This window comes from Xenopus laevis, chromosome 7L (assembly GCF_017654675.1).
Source record: "Xenopus laevis strain J_2021 chromosome 7L, Xenopus_laevis_v10.1, whole genome shotgun sequence".
In the NCBI taxonomy this organism is placed as follows: domain Eukaryota; kingdom Metazoa; phylum Chordata; class Amphibia; order Anura; family Pipidae; genus Xenopus; species Xenopus laevis.
Genome location: NC_054383.1, coordinates 15,081,080 through 15,095,468, shown reverse-complemented (window position 1 = coordinate 15,095,468; position 14,389 = coordinate 15,081,080). Strand labels below are relative to the sequence as shown.

Sequence of the window (14,389 nt, the reverse complement as noted above, 5' to 3'; positions counted from 1 at the left end):
GATTTTTACTATTGAGTGCTGTCATATGACTGGGGGCAGCTGGGAAACTGACAATGTGTATAGCCCCATGTCAGGGTTTTATATTAAATATAAAAAAAAAATCTGTTTGCTCTTTTGAGAAAGGGATTTCAGTGCAGAATTCTGCTGGAGCAGCACTATTAACTGATGTGTTTTTTTTAAAAAAAAAAAATGTTTTCTCATGACCGTATGCCTTTTTAAAAGCTTGTAGCATGCATGAGACCATGAAGACTGTTCTCTCCTGATCTTTTGGTCCCTGGTTAGGTGGCAGAATTGGGAAAATACCTGCTTTGTTAGATGAGTGGATCTTGCTGTTAATGGCGTGAAACTGCAATTTGATATTTACAGCAGTTCTGTGGCTACAATCTTACATAGTGGTATTACTGAAGATTTTATTTCTTTTCTTTAGTTTCCCTTGAATAATCAGGCCAAAGTTGGTGCCATTTCTAAAATGTTGTCTTTCTCTCCTTTTCAGCTTCCTGACAGATACAAGCCACCTTGTTTGGGAGCGTCACGATGACGGAGCATGGCATAAAATGGGGTTGTGAATATTGTACGTACGAAAACTGGCCGTCCGCTATCAAGTGTACCATGTGTCGGGCTCCGAGACCCAGTGGCGCCATTATCACAGAGGAGCCGTTTAAAAACAGCACCCCTGACGTAGGTTCTATGGAAAGAGATATTGGGAGCCCTTTAATATGTCCCGATTCGAGTGCAAGGCCACGTGTTAAATCTTCCTATAGTATGGAACCTAGCAGCAAGTGGTCATGCCAAATATGCACCTATCTGAACTGGCCTAGAGCCATTCGATGCACGCAGTGTTTGTCCCAACGCAGGACCCGTAGCCCTACGGAATCCCCCCAATCGTCTGGCTCCGGCCTGCGATCCATCCCCAGCCCCATTGATCCGTGCGAGGAATACAACGATCGCAATAAACTGAACATTAAAGGTCAGCACTGGACTTGTTCTGCTTGCACTTACGAAAACTGTGCCAAAGCAAAGAAATGTGTTGTGTGCGACCACCCCACCCCCAACAATATGGATGCCATAGAGCTGGCTAATACCGACGAGGCTTCCTCCATTATTAATGAGCAAGACCGTGCTCGATGGAGGGGGGGTTGCAGCAGCAGTAACAGCCAAAGACGCTCGCCACCCACATCCAAGCGGGATTCTGACATGGATTTCCAAAGGATTGAGCTGGCTGGGGCTGTGGGCAGCAAAGAGGAATTTGAACTGGACCTCAAAAAGTTAAAGCAAATAAAGAACAGAATGAGAAAGACAGACTGGCTATTTCTGAATGCGTGTGTGGGTAAGTGATCCTGTGCTCGCACTAACCTTGCACCCAAAACACGATCAGCTGTCCTTCAATATGTGAAGCTTTTTCATGGAATCTACCAACAGCTGAAGGCTTATATGTATTATATGGGGTGCTATGCACGCGGTTTAGGCCCCAGTGTCTCAAATGGGTTCTCCTTACTAAACCGATTCAAGCAATGTACATTTAATAGAGCCAAACTTCACTGGCCCGCTGGCTGAAGGGTTTTTTTTTATAGTAAATTAGATTAGTAAGTGGGTTATACAGTTGCACATTGCTTCAGGTTACCCCCTTTTTCAGGTGACCTTATACAGTGACCGCAAACAGATGTAGCTACAAAATATACCTTATTGACACATAAGCTCCACCCACCAATCATCAATCAGTAAAGGTGGCCATATACTAGGGATGCACCGAATCCAGGATTCGGCCTTTTTCAGCAGGATTCGGATTCCATCGAATCCTTCTGCCCGGCCGAACCGAATCCTAATTTGTATATGTAAATTAGGGGCAGGGAGGGAAATTGCATGACTTTTTGTCAAGGAACAAGGAAGTAAAAAATGTTTTCCCCTTCCCACCCCTAATTTGAATATGTAAATTTGGTTCGGTATTCGGCCGAATCTTTCGCAAAGGATTTGGGGGTTCTGCCGAATCCAAAATAGTGTATTCGGTGCACCCCTACCATAGACGTTGCAATTATGATCTTTCCAGGTAAGATCTTTCTTTCAATAAACACGTGTAGAGCTGAATCATCAGATATAAAGGTAGAAACAATAGAATTCTACCTGTATCTGACAATTCAGCACTAATAATGGCCAATGTTCGGGTGTCTTTAAAGGCGTCCAATCAAAATTTACCAGCCAGCCCGATCGACGAGGTGGCCAATATCCAAGTCTTTTGCCAATATCGTCGGCTCGTCTCCTACCATACATGCACCGAATATTATACGAAAACTTGTTTTGTATGATATTATTGGTGCGTCTATGGCCACCTTTAAGGTCAACCATAGGGTGCACGTGCCAATTTTCTTTTGTTTCATGCGTTTGAACTGAAGCAGAGCTTTGGCTCCTCTTCACTTTTTTTTTTAGCCGGCTGGGTTCTAACTTGCCATACATGTCCGTATAGATGAAATCAGACCAACTGCCAGACAATATTTGGGATTGTATGATCATCTTTAGTTTATTGACGACAGATACCTTGGTAAAGGCCATCATCCATTAAATCATCCAAATGCTAATCTTGTATTTTTTTAAAATTTTCACGATTAAAGAAACTATTTTCTTGTGATATTTGGTTACCAGTGCTAAAGAAATTGCATCAGATAGCAGCAACAATATATTTTACCTAAAGGTAGAGCGAAACACAAATATAAAAATCCTGGTTTATACATATGGACCATGTGCTGTTTTATTAGATCAATTTCCCATTGAAAGTATAAGGACGTCTGGCTTACCAGCTAAATGTATGATATTCTTTGCCCTCTTTACCAACTATCACAACTCAAAAGCAATAAACACAATGTAAACAACAAGAAAAGTTGCATTTCTCATGTAATCCCCTTGGTTGGAGGATTTTAAGTCTCCAAATCCATAAACATTTTCTATTCATTCTCCCTTCAACTTTTTTTGGCAGTGGGGGGTTTGTGAAGATTTACCAATATGTATTGGTCCCCAGGGATCCTTTAACATGTAAATTATTTCATTAGTGTCACATGGGCAGGGGCTTCAGGCAACTGCTGATAGATTGAGAAATTGAAACTGTCATCTAATTATCCTATTACAAGGTCGACAGTTCAAAAAAGAAGAGGTTCCCTTCTGTTCTAATGCTTAAACATGTTGTTTATCTGGCTCTGTCCATTTGATATTGGGCCACTTTATTTTCTATGGCACTTGCACGTCTATAGATGTTGTATCCAGTGTGTATATGGAAATGTGGTGCAGTCTGATCTTTCCATATTAATGTGGGGGAAAATGTATTCAATTGGCAGGTCCCATCATGGTAGAATGGCCACTGGAGGGGGACACTGTTTTTTGTTTGTAGTGGGGCTCAATGGGACAAATATTATCATTAGAAAAAGTCAGTGGTGGTATAAAAAGCTCTTGAGGCTTCATATAGCCACAGCGTAGACCATGCACGAATTTCTATTCTAGAAGCAACCTCAGTATAGGGTGCAGATTTGGGACCACTTATCCAGAATGCTCGGGACCTGGGGTTTTCTGGACAAGAGATCTGTCTGTTATTTGGACCATCGTACCTTAAAGGAGAATTCAACCCTAAAGTAAAAAAAACCCTACCCCTCTAATCTACATAGACCCTCCTCCCCCAGCCTAGCTGCTACCCAGAGCAAATGCCCCTAACTTTTTACTTACCCCTCGGTGCAGATTCTCTCCAGTGTAGTTCACGGCAGCCATCTTCTTCTCTTCGGTAATCTTCGGAATGAGAGCGGTGCTTCAGGCAAGTTCCGTGATTTTCGGTGCATGCACAGTTGTTGCGAAACGGACAATAGCTCCAACTGCGCATGTGCTGATATGGCACTTCCCGAAGATTACCGAAGAGAAGAAGATGCCTACTGTGAACTCCACTGGACAGAATCTGCACTGACGGGTAAGTAAAGAGTTAGGGGCATTTGCCTGGGGTAGCTGCTAGGCTGTGGGGGAGGGCATTCTATGTAGAGTTGGGGGTTAGGGTTTTTTTTACTTTACGGTTGACTTCTCCTTTGTCTACTAAAGTTTTTTTTTTTTTTTAAATTAAGCCCAATAGGATTGTTTTGCTTCCAATAAGGATTAATTACTTCAGGTCTTAGCTGGGATCAAGTACAAGGTTCTGTTTTATTATTACAGAGAAATAGGAAAACATTTTGAAAAATGTGAATTATTTGATGAAAATGGAGTCTATGAGTGATGCCCCTCCCATAATTGGGAACTTTCTGGATAAACAGCTTCCAGATAACTGATCCTATACCTGCATTTAGAAGATTTTCCCACGGGATGGTTCGCTAGATATCTGTCCCATATAGCTTGATTATACTGACCCGAATGAGCCATACCAACACCCTGCCCAACAGGAATCTTACTGAGGATAGGCCCAATATCTATTGCTGGGTTTAAAAATTGCCTTGGGAATGTAACCCACATTTACCTGTTGATGGATGCCTGTTACCTATTATAAATTGATCATTGATGCAGCTGCCAGATGAGCGGATCAGCCCAGTTTTGCACAGTACTCAGTACTATAACTGAACTCATCTGACAATTGGGGGCAAACCAGTATAGAGACACACAGGGGTCATTTATAAACAATTAGTAGTAACTAGAGATGCACCGAATCCACTATTTTAATTCGGCTGAAACCTCGAATCCTTCGTGAGAGATTTGGCCGAATACCGAACCCGAATCCTAATTTGCATATGAAAATTAGGGGTAAAAAGTGGAAAACAGTTTTTACTTTCTTGTTTTGTGACAAAAAGTCTCATGATTTCCCTCCCTGCCCGTAATTTGCATATTCAAATTCGGATTAGGTTCGGCCGGGCAGAAGGATTTGGCCGAAGGGATGCACCGAATCCAGGATTTGGCCGAATCCTTCTGCCCGGCCAAACCGAATCCAAATCCTAATTTGCATAAGCAAATTAGGGGAGGGAGGGAAGTTGCCTGACTTTTTGTCACAAAACAAGGAAGTAAAAAATGTTTTCCCCTTCCCACCCCTAATATGCATGTGCAAATTTGGGTTCGGATTCGGTTCGGTATTGGGCCGAATCTTTCACGAAGGATTCGGGGGTTCGGCCAAATCCAAAAAAGTGGATTCGGTGCATCCCTAGTAGTAACCCATACCAACCAGTGATTAGCTGCAGGTTGAACACTGAAAGCAATCATCTGTTGCCATGGGTTACTGCAAAGGAGCAAATTTGCCCAGTGTTTATAAATGAGCCGCACAGTGTGTAACTGTATGGCCATTTAACTGCTCCCCCCCCATGCTATGGTTTTCTATTCCTGTATCTGTAGAGTTGATGGAAGGCTCAGGCAGGAGAGGTGCTGCTAAGGTTTATTCCAGAAAGCCAAGGAGAGGGCGACTGAACAAGATGAATCCAGGGTAATCCCTGCTGAGCGCTTGGGAGCTGTATACAATGATTGGGGATCGGCAGTAAAGCCGTGCATGTGCCAGGGCCCAGCGAGTGTGTTTGTAGTTCAGTCTTTAGGCTTTTCTATTAATAGTGTCTGACTCACCCGCCTGTCTGTGTAACGTGCACCCAGCGATGGCAGCGAGCAGGCTTGGCTCTCCTTCCCTCTCCTCCGCATTTGTTTTCATTTAACAATCCTTTAATAACCATGTAATAGGCCTCCAGCCTGCACTCCAGCCATGTCAGTAACACTAATTCTTTAACCCTTTCCTTTCACCCCCATATAGATAGAGGCCCCCTTTTTTCTATTTTGTGTCCTTGGGTTGTTGTCGTTTCCCCTCCATGCCCCCTTTGTCACCTATTCCTGATGGTGTATAAATAGCACCGTGTCTCCGGATCCTTGTCAACAGCTGCTGGAGACTGTTTGTATAATCCGTTCATAAAGCCTGCCGATAAATGAAGCTATTCTGCCTGAAATCCTAGATTAGTGCAAGGCCCAACTCCCTTCTGCACAGTGCGGTCAAAATAATGTCATTTATTCTTCAAAACCTTCACATTTGTGCTAGTAATATGGACACTGTTTAATGGGCTAGGTATGTATGAGTCAAAAAGCAAGACTTAAAGAGACACTAAAATGATCTGCTTGTTAAAGGAAAACTATACCCCAAAACGATGTAGGCCTCTATAAAAAGGATATTGCATAAAACAGCTCATATGTAAAACCCTGCTTCATGTAAATAAACCATTATAATAATAATATACTTTTCTAGTAGTATGTGCCATTGTGTAATGATAAATAGAAAATTGCCATTTTAAAAAATAAGGGCCGCCCCTTGGGATCCTAGGATTCACAGTGCACACAAACACACCATACATGTTAGGTCACATGAGCCAATTAACAGACTGCTGCCACACTTCTTCCTGTTACAGTTAGAGCTGCAGTATTTCTGGTCAGGTGATCTCTGAGGCAGCACACAGACCATCACGAAATGGCGGTTCAAGACAAGAGATGTAAAAGGGCAATATTTACTTAAATATGTATATTTGTTTGGTAAGATTCTTAAATATGCCACTTCATATGATATAAACTGTCTGTTACTTAGGTTTTATTTCTGGGGGTATAGTTTTCCTTTAGGTTTTATTTCTGGGGGTATAGTTTTCCTTTACATTTTTATATTTTCCTTATGGGTTCACCTAATAGAATGTTAAAAAAAAAAACAAAAACAAAAAAAAAACAGACTTTCTTGGCAGTCCCTGTCTCTAAGAGGAATATCCAAGATTATCCTGCCTTAGACTGTTCCTGTTGTGTTACACTTTTATTACTTTTAATGTTTTCAATAAAGTTAGTTGATCAAAAATGTAATGTATGGACTCCAACATAATAGCCAGAACACTGCTTCCTGCTTTGCAGCTCTCTTGGTTTCCACTGATTGGTTACCAAGCAGTAACCAATCATTGACTTTAGGGGGGGGGGGGCACATTGGTCATAACTGTTGCTTTTGTATCTGAGCTGATTGCTGAGGATCAATTGTAATCTCGCTGACTAACTCAGAGTTAGAGAGCTGAAAAACAGAAAGTAGTGTTCTGTACTGTTATGTTAGACATCCAGTCACTCCAACATTTATAGAGTAGAAGCATTTTTTTTTTTACTTTGCACAGCCTATCCATTTAACCTTTTTTTTTATTTTTTATTAACGCTGAACTGTTCCTTTAATACTTCATTGTTTCTTTTATAATCAGGAAATATATACACTATATTAAGCTAAGCAGATTCACTTAATATTTATTAAGCCTACAGACCTACACAGACAAATGCTGTCAAAATTGGCTCTCCGTAAAGTTCTCAGGAAGCCTATTGTATTCGCTCATATAAATATGTGGCCATCTGCATGAAGTAGACCATCATCACCCCTTCTTAATGTCCTGAAATCCCATCCATTCAGGATAATGACCATTTCCCTGCTCCTCCTTTGTAGTTTTTCATCTTCCAAACTCTCTTTCAGTTCAATTGTTTTCAGATTGTTCCCCAGAAATAAAGGCTTTTTTCTATAACTTTCTGTTATTTATTTTTTAAAGTTTTTTTTCAAAATCTAAGTGTAAAGTTGAATGTTTGTGTCTCTGGTGTTTGAGTCTGGCAGCTCAGTAATTCAGGCGCAGACTCTGAACTGTTACAATTTTGCAACATTTAATTGATCCATTTCTCAGCAGCATCTCTGGAGTATTAGCAACTATTGTATCAATTCTAACAGCTGCCTGTAATTCAGCTGTTTTGCTCAGCAGGGACAAAGATAAGAAATGTATCTTTACAGGGTAACAGTTTAAAGGGGAAGGAAACCTAGTTGGCGCAAAAACCCTCCCCCTCCCGGGTGTTGCCCACCCTCCCCCCTGGCCTACCCGTCCCACTGGGCAAATGCCCCTAACTTGTTACTTACCCTTCTGCGCAGGTCCAGTCCAGGGAGTTCACAGACGACATCTTCTTCCACGCGATCTTCTTCCTGCTTTGAACGGCGTTTTGGCGCATGCGCAGTAGGAGCATTTCGCCGGTACGGATCTACTGCGCATGCGCCAAAAGTCACGAAGTACTTTTGGCGCATGCGCCAACTAGGTTTCCTTCCCCTTTAACAGTGTTACGGTTTACAGGGTCAGCGACCCCCCCCCCTTCCAGAGCTGCTTTAGAAGATGAAACATGACACTTGAATATTGGAAAAACAGTCACACACAGAAAATAGAAAGTCATTGGAAAAACTCATTATTTCTAGTGAACTATCTGAAAACAACTAGGTGTTTGAAGGTGAACAACCCCTTTAACCAACTGTACTCTATCCAATTCCAAACTGCTTCCATAATGGGGGTCTACACGTACTCTGTAGTTATCTCTCGTATGGCACATCCGCTTTGTTTCAAACAGGAAGGTTCACAGCGACTCCTCTTGGGCTGAACTTTTCCATTTTCCAAGCAGGGGAGAGATTTGATTTTGATCTGCATCAGGCTTGGTTATATAGCGGTGCTGCTCTAAAGCTGGCCATAGACGCAAAGATCCGATCGTACGAATCAACGTACGATCGGACTTTCCCATCTCCCGAGTCGCCACTAACCATTCAGATCAAAGTCTTACCATTCCGATCAATAAAGTAGTAAAAGAACAGATCAGCCGATGTTCTGCCCCTGACAGCAATCGTACGATAGTTATGTCTGACAAAGCTAGTGACCGTCTCCCACTCAAAATCGGCAATACACGCAGAGATATTATCGGCAGGCGACAGAAATTTTCTAACCTGTCTGATCGACCAAACGACCGATCTCTGGCAGACGAAAAATAACGGGACTCTCCACATACGGTCCGAAAATCGTACGAATCCACGATTCGTACGATCAGATCGTTGCGTATATGGCAAGCTTAACAGTTCGGGTGGGTATTTGAACCCCCACAAGCTGTATTTCATGCAGGTTAATGTTTATCTAAGTAGGTCAACTCCTCTTATCCCTTAAACTTCCACGTCTTTTTAGTTCCATCTCCCATGAGTAGAGAACATCTACTCTCTTTTTTTTATTCCTTGAAACTCCATTTTTGTTGTACATTTGTAGTTTTTTATCCATTAAAATGATGTATAATTGATATTTTCTGCCATTAGTTAGTTTTAATCACCCCCTTAAAGTTGGACCTTAGGACACTGGCATCTTGAAGGTGTTGTTTACATGCCCAGATCTAAGTGTAATGTGAATTTAAAGGAAAACTTGGGTGCTCTCAGTAACACTTCACTCCGGTTTGTGTCTTGTGGTGGTGCAGGGATTGTAGAGGGGGATCTGTCGGCAGTGGAGTCATACAAGACGTCAGGCGGAGACATTGCACGGCAATTATCTGCTGATGAAGTCCGTCTCTTGAATCGTCCTTCTGCCTTTGATGTGGGTTATACCCTGGTGCATCTGTCTATTCGCTTCCAGAGACAAGACATGTTGGCAATACTCCTTACTGAGGTGAGCTTTCTGCATAGCTTTCATTAACAAATACAATTCTCATCCTCATTAACAGAAAATATCGAATGTCATTTTGTATTTTCCTGTTACCGACCAATCTCCTCTTATTTGGAGATTGTAAATCGCCTGCGGGATGGCATGCGGAGAGCTTTGTTTTCCGAAGCACTTGAGTGCAATCCCGCCGGTGATTTACATTCTAGCCGGCGGGAGGCAGTTCAGGGAGATTAGTTGCCCCGAAGAAGAGGAGATTTGTCACCGGGCAACCAATCTCCCCGAATCAGAGTGTGTTCCCTGACCCTAAAAGGAGGTTTCCATTTTTTATTATTTGTGGTTTTTAAGTTATTTAGCTTATTATATTTGCCAATCTTTTTGCTAGAGTCCAAATTACCCCTAGCAACCATGAACTGATTTGAACAAGAGACTGGAATATATTAGGAGAGGGCCTGAATATAAAGACAAATAATAAAAAGTAGAAATAAGGCAAATAACTTCAAAACTATTAAAATAAATAAATAATGAAGACCAATTGAAAAGCTACTTAGAATTAGCTATTCTATAACATACTAAAAACCACTCCTTTAAGCAGCTAGTGTTTGGCACAGAATGCCTTCCAGAGACTTTGTTGTATAGGCTTACAAGGCTTATAGGCTGAATAAAGCCTGAATCTTTGTGGTTAAGGCGCTAATTGAGCTGGTTATTGGTATGGGTCTTCTGGATAAGGGATCTTTCTGTAATTTGGATCTCCATACTTGGGGGTTATTTACTAAACCTTGATTTTTTTTGTGGTCATGGTTTTTTTTGGGGCCAAAACTTGAATTTTTAGAGGAAAAAAAATTGAAATCTTAGAGATTTATTATCCCCTCAAGCTGCAAAAAGTCAGAATCCGAAAATCCGCTATTTAAAACCTGTCAAGGTCATGTAGAAGTCAATTGCAGATGTCACTTTTACAATTTGAATATATTGTGATCTGCGCTGAGTTTCGTCTAATAATCCTAAAAATTTTGGTTCTCCATCCTAAATTCAAGTGTCAAATCTGAAAAATACGTAGGATTCCAGTTTTCACTCAATTTTATCAAGTTTTTTCCTGACCTGATTTTTATTTGAGTTATTTTATTGATAAATAAGATAAAATTGTGGTTTGGAGCTTGGTTGAGCTTGGTTTAATAAAAATATGAGATAAATTCAAGTTTTAGTAAATAACCCCCTCAATGTCTTCTAATATATAATTTAAACAATAAATGCATACATCCAATAACACTGTTTTACCTCTAATAAGGATTAATTATATCTTAGAATTGAGTACAAGGTACTGTTTAATTATTAGAGAAAAAGGAAATCATTCCTAAAAATTTTAATTATTTGTTTTAAATGTAGTTTCGGGCCACAAGTATTGATAAAGGGCCATGCAAGGCTGAAGCATTGTCTATTTGCCACTGTGAGCCAATACATTGTTTTTGGGCACTTTCGGGTGGTGGCAGATGGGGAGATTAGTCGCCCAGCAACAAAGCTTCACTACTACGGGCAACTAATCTCCCCTAAATGCCAGCGGGATGGCATAGGAATCGTTTCGGATTTCCGAAGTCGCCCCATGTTTCCTCGTGAGGCAACTTCGGAAAAGCGATTCATATGCCATCTTGCCAGCGATTCCTATTCTTGCCGTCGGCAAGGCATTTTGGGGAGATTAGTTGCCCGCAGTAGTGTGCGACTAAACTTCCCCATCTGCCACCACCCTTCCAGCACAAATCCAGTGTGCTACTCCTTTATTGTAAAGACTATATGATTTGTATAAAATGAAGAAGACCATACATGGGCTGACCATGGGACAGATAACGTACAACAGGCTATACATGTTTATGGTAACTAAATAAGTTTTGCTTGAAATCTCTCTAGGTTTCTCAGCATGCAGCCAAGTGCATCCCGGCCATGGTGTGTCCAGAGCTCACTGAGCAGATCAGGAGGGAGATCGCTGCTTCTGTGCACCAACGAAAGGGGGACTTTGCCTGTTACTTCTTGACAGACCTGGTAACATTCACATTGCCTGCAGGTATGTAACTGCCAGATTGTTTGGCACCAGACTCTAGAAAAGTGTTAGGGGCCTGAACTGCTGCAAAGAGGGCTTGTTGAGAAATTTGTGAGATTTTTGCACCATGACTTCTGATGGCAACCTTGGCCTTTGTACCAGCAGAAGATATTTAGTCTAATACCTTTAGGATAGTCAAATAAATAGATATATAATCTCCTATTCTAACCCTGACTGACCACCTGTTTGGACCCCGCTGTCTCTGTGGGGACCAGTCTCGCAGTTTTGTAACCTTTATTAAATGGGCTGGAATGGGAACTGTGTGTAGAGATGAATGTACTTGCCCTGCCACTGAGTGACCCATAGTTGTCTCTGTAGATATTGAAGATTTGCCTCCCACAGTTCAGGAGAAGTTGTTTGATGAAGTTCTGGATCGGGATGTGCAGAAAGGTGGTTATCAGATGAACTTTACAAATTAAGAACAAATCTGTTGGATCGCCTGTTTCTCTAACTTCATATCTTTGTGTTTTTTTCTTTTATTTCACCAACCAGAATTGGAGGAGGAATCTCCTATAATAAACTGGTCGCTGGAGTTGGGGACTCGCCTAGACAGCAGACTTTATGCACTTTGGAATCGTACTGCGGGCGACTGCCTGCTGGACTCAGTACTACAAGCTACATGGGGCATTTATGATAAAGACTCTGTGCTAAGGAAAGCTTTGCATGACAGCCTTCATGATTGCTCTCACTGGTAAGTACAGCACCACTGTGTTTTGGAAGGGGGATGGTGGTCTCTTAGAAGGGCCACTGGGTAACAATGACTGGGAGTCCATTATTAGTGGGTTTTTGGTAAAGGTGCTGGTAAACTGATGTAAAATACTTACTCCATATTCACAAACCAAAATCTGCCTAAATTCCTACTCCACCTCCATTTTTTAGTAAAAGAAAGACGGTTTACAGACACTTTCATGAATTTGTCTTTCAAACGACATAAAAATGGTGCAAAAACGACATTTTAAAAATGGAGTAAAACACAGAGTGACTTTTCCCCATGTCTTAGATCAATTCTAAGATAACTTGCTTTGCTTTGGTTCACCCAATCTTCATTTCACACCTCTTGTAGGTGCCCCATAGGGGAATTATTATCATATTAATAGAGATTAGCATTTTATAGTCAGGGCACAAGTTTCTGTCTAAAGGTGGCCATACACGGGCCGATAAAAGCTGCGGAAAGACCGAGTCGGCAGCTTATTGGCCCGCGTATGGGGCGCCCCCGACAGGCTTCCATGATCGAGATCTGGCCGAAAGTCGGGCAGATCTCGATCGGATGGGACAAAAAAATCCCGTTGGATCGCAGCTGCATCTGTTCGTTGATGCGGTCCCACGATCCGACCAACCGTTCCCATTCGTTAGGATCCTCAAGGTGGGCATATCGGATAGAGATCCGCTCGTTTGGCGACATCACCAAATGAGCGTATCTCTCCATGTATGGCCACCTTAACCCTATAGGTGTAAAACATAGATTAAGGGCAGAGACACACGGGGATTCAGGGAGATTAGTCGCCCGGAGACAAATCTCCACTTCTTTGGGCTACTGATCTCCCTGAACTGCCTTCCCGCCGGCTAGAATAAAAATCGCCGGAGGGATGGCATTCGGATCGCTTTGTTTTCCGAAGTCGTCTGAAGTTTACTTTTGAGGCATCCCGCCGGCAATTTTCATTCTAGTCTGCAGGAAGGCAGTTCAGGGAGATCAGTCGCCCCGAAGAAGAGGAGATTTGTCGCCAGACGACTAGATCTCCCCGAATCTGACTATGTGTCTCTGCCCTAAACAAAAAAGTGTATTTTATACAATTATTGCATTATTTTACTAGTTTTAGCTTAATGAATGAGGCAATATTAGCAATTTGAGTGAATATATTATCTAAATAATAAAACATATTTATGATACAAATCCCTATATTATGCAAAATACCATGTCTTGTATTTAGACCCTTATATATTGTTACAGAAGTGGAATTGCACAAACATGTAGGCAGATTTAGAAAGCCCAGGTTGTCCCGAAAAAAATGATGTATAATAAATTAAAATAAACCCCCTCCCCCAAAATTCCAATTTGATGGCTGACTGGCAGGTTTAGTAAGAGCTAAAGACAAATTCAAAAAAAATGTTGTTAAAATGTCGTGCGAAAGACAAAATCTGAAAACTTTCTGTTTAAAAGACAAATTCACAAAAGTCGAGACAGAAGTGTGAGACTTTGGTGGGAAATTCGACATTTTTATCTCCACTTTTATTGAGTTTCAATATCACCACTTTTGTGAATTCCCCCCCTAAGAGTAAACATTCGGGTTTTCCACCCATTCATTTGCCTCAATGCTTTGCCTCCCAGTGCTTCTGCCTGATTGGCCTGTGCAGATCCACATCATTATCACTCAGTCTGTTGGCTGTTTCTTCAATGCAGGTTTTACAGTCGCTGGAAGGAATGGGAGTCCTGGTATTCCCAGAGCTTTGGGTTACACTTCTCTCTGAGAGAGGAACAGTGGCAGGAAGACTGGGCTTTCATTCTGTCACTCGCCAGCCAGGTAAGCACAGGAAATTCTGTATAATGATCTTTTCATGGAACTGGGGATTTCATTTGCACTTTAAAAGAGAGCTATAAAAACATAGCTATTTTTGCCTTTTAGTATAACAGCCTGTATCTTTTTAGGTTAACAAATATATAAGGGTTTGTGCCACTTCAAGTTCCAGGGGCTGCTACACATTTGTTTACTGCAGCACTGTCCCAAATGTTTCCTTATAGTATTCACTATGCTATACGTTTATGGATGAGGTCTTCCAAAGGGGTCAGGATTATTCTAAAAAAATCAAAAAAAAAAATCATTGAGGTCCACATTCAGCCTGCAGTTGTGCAGTTAGTTATTCATGTCTCTCTCTACACCTACAGGCAGAT

At 41.6% G+C, this 14,389-nt stretch overlaps 1 protein-coding gene across 1 annotated transcript in view; it reads left to right on the top strand.

The window, feature by feature from the left end:
* Positions 1-14,389, top strand: part of zranb1.L (zinc finger RANBP2-type containing 1 L homeolog) — a 53,787-nt gene that overhangs the window by 34,583 nt on the left and 4,815 nt on the right. The window contains 6 exon segments of the mRNA NM_001094994.1: positions 494-1,327; positions 9,235-9,422; positions 11,313-11,466; positions 11,821-11,892; positions 11,995-12,193; positions 13,901-14,021. Coding sequence (NP_001088463.1) covers positions 535-1,327; positions 9,235-9,422; positions 11,313-11,466; positions 11,821-11,892; positions 11,995-12,193; positions 13,901-14,021 — 1,527 coding nt within the window. The 5' untranslated portion in view covers positions 494-534.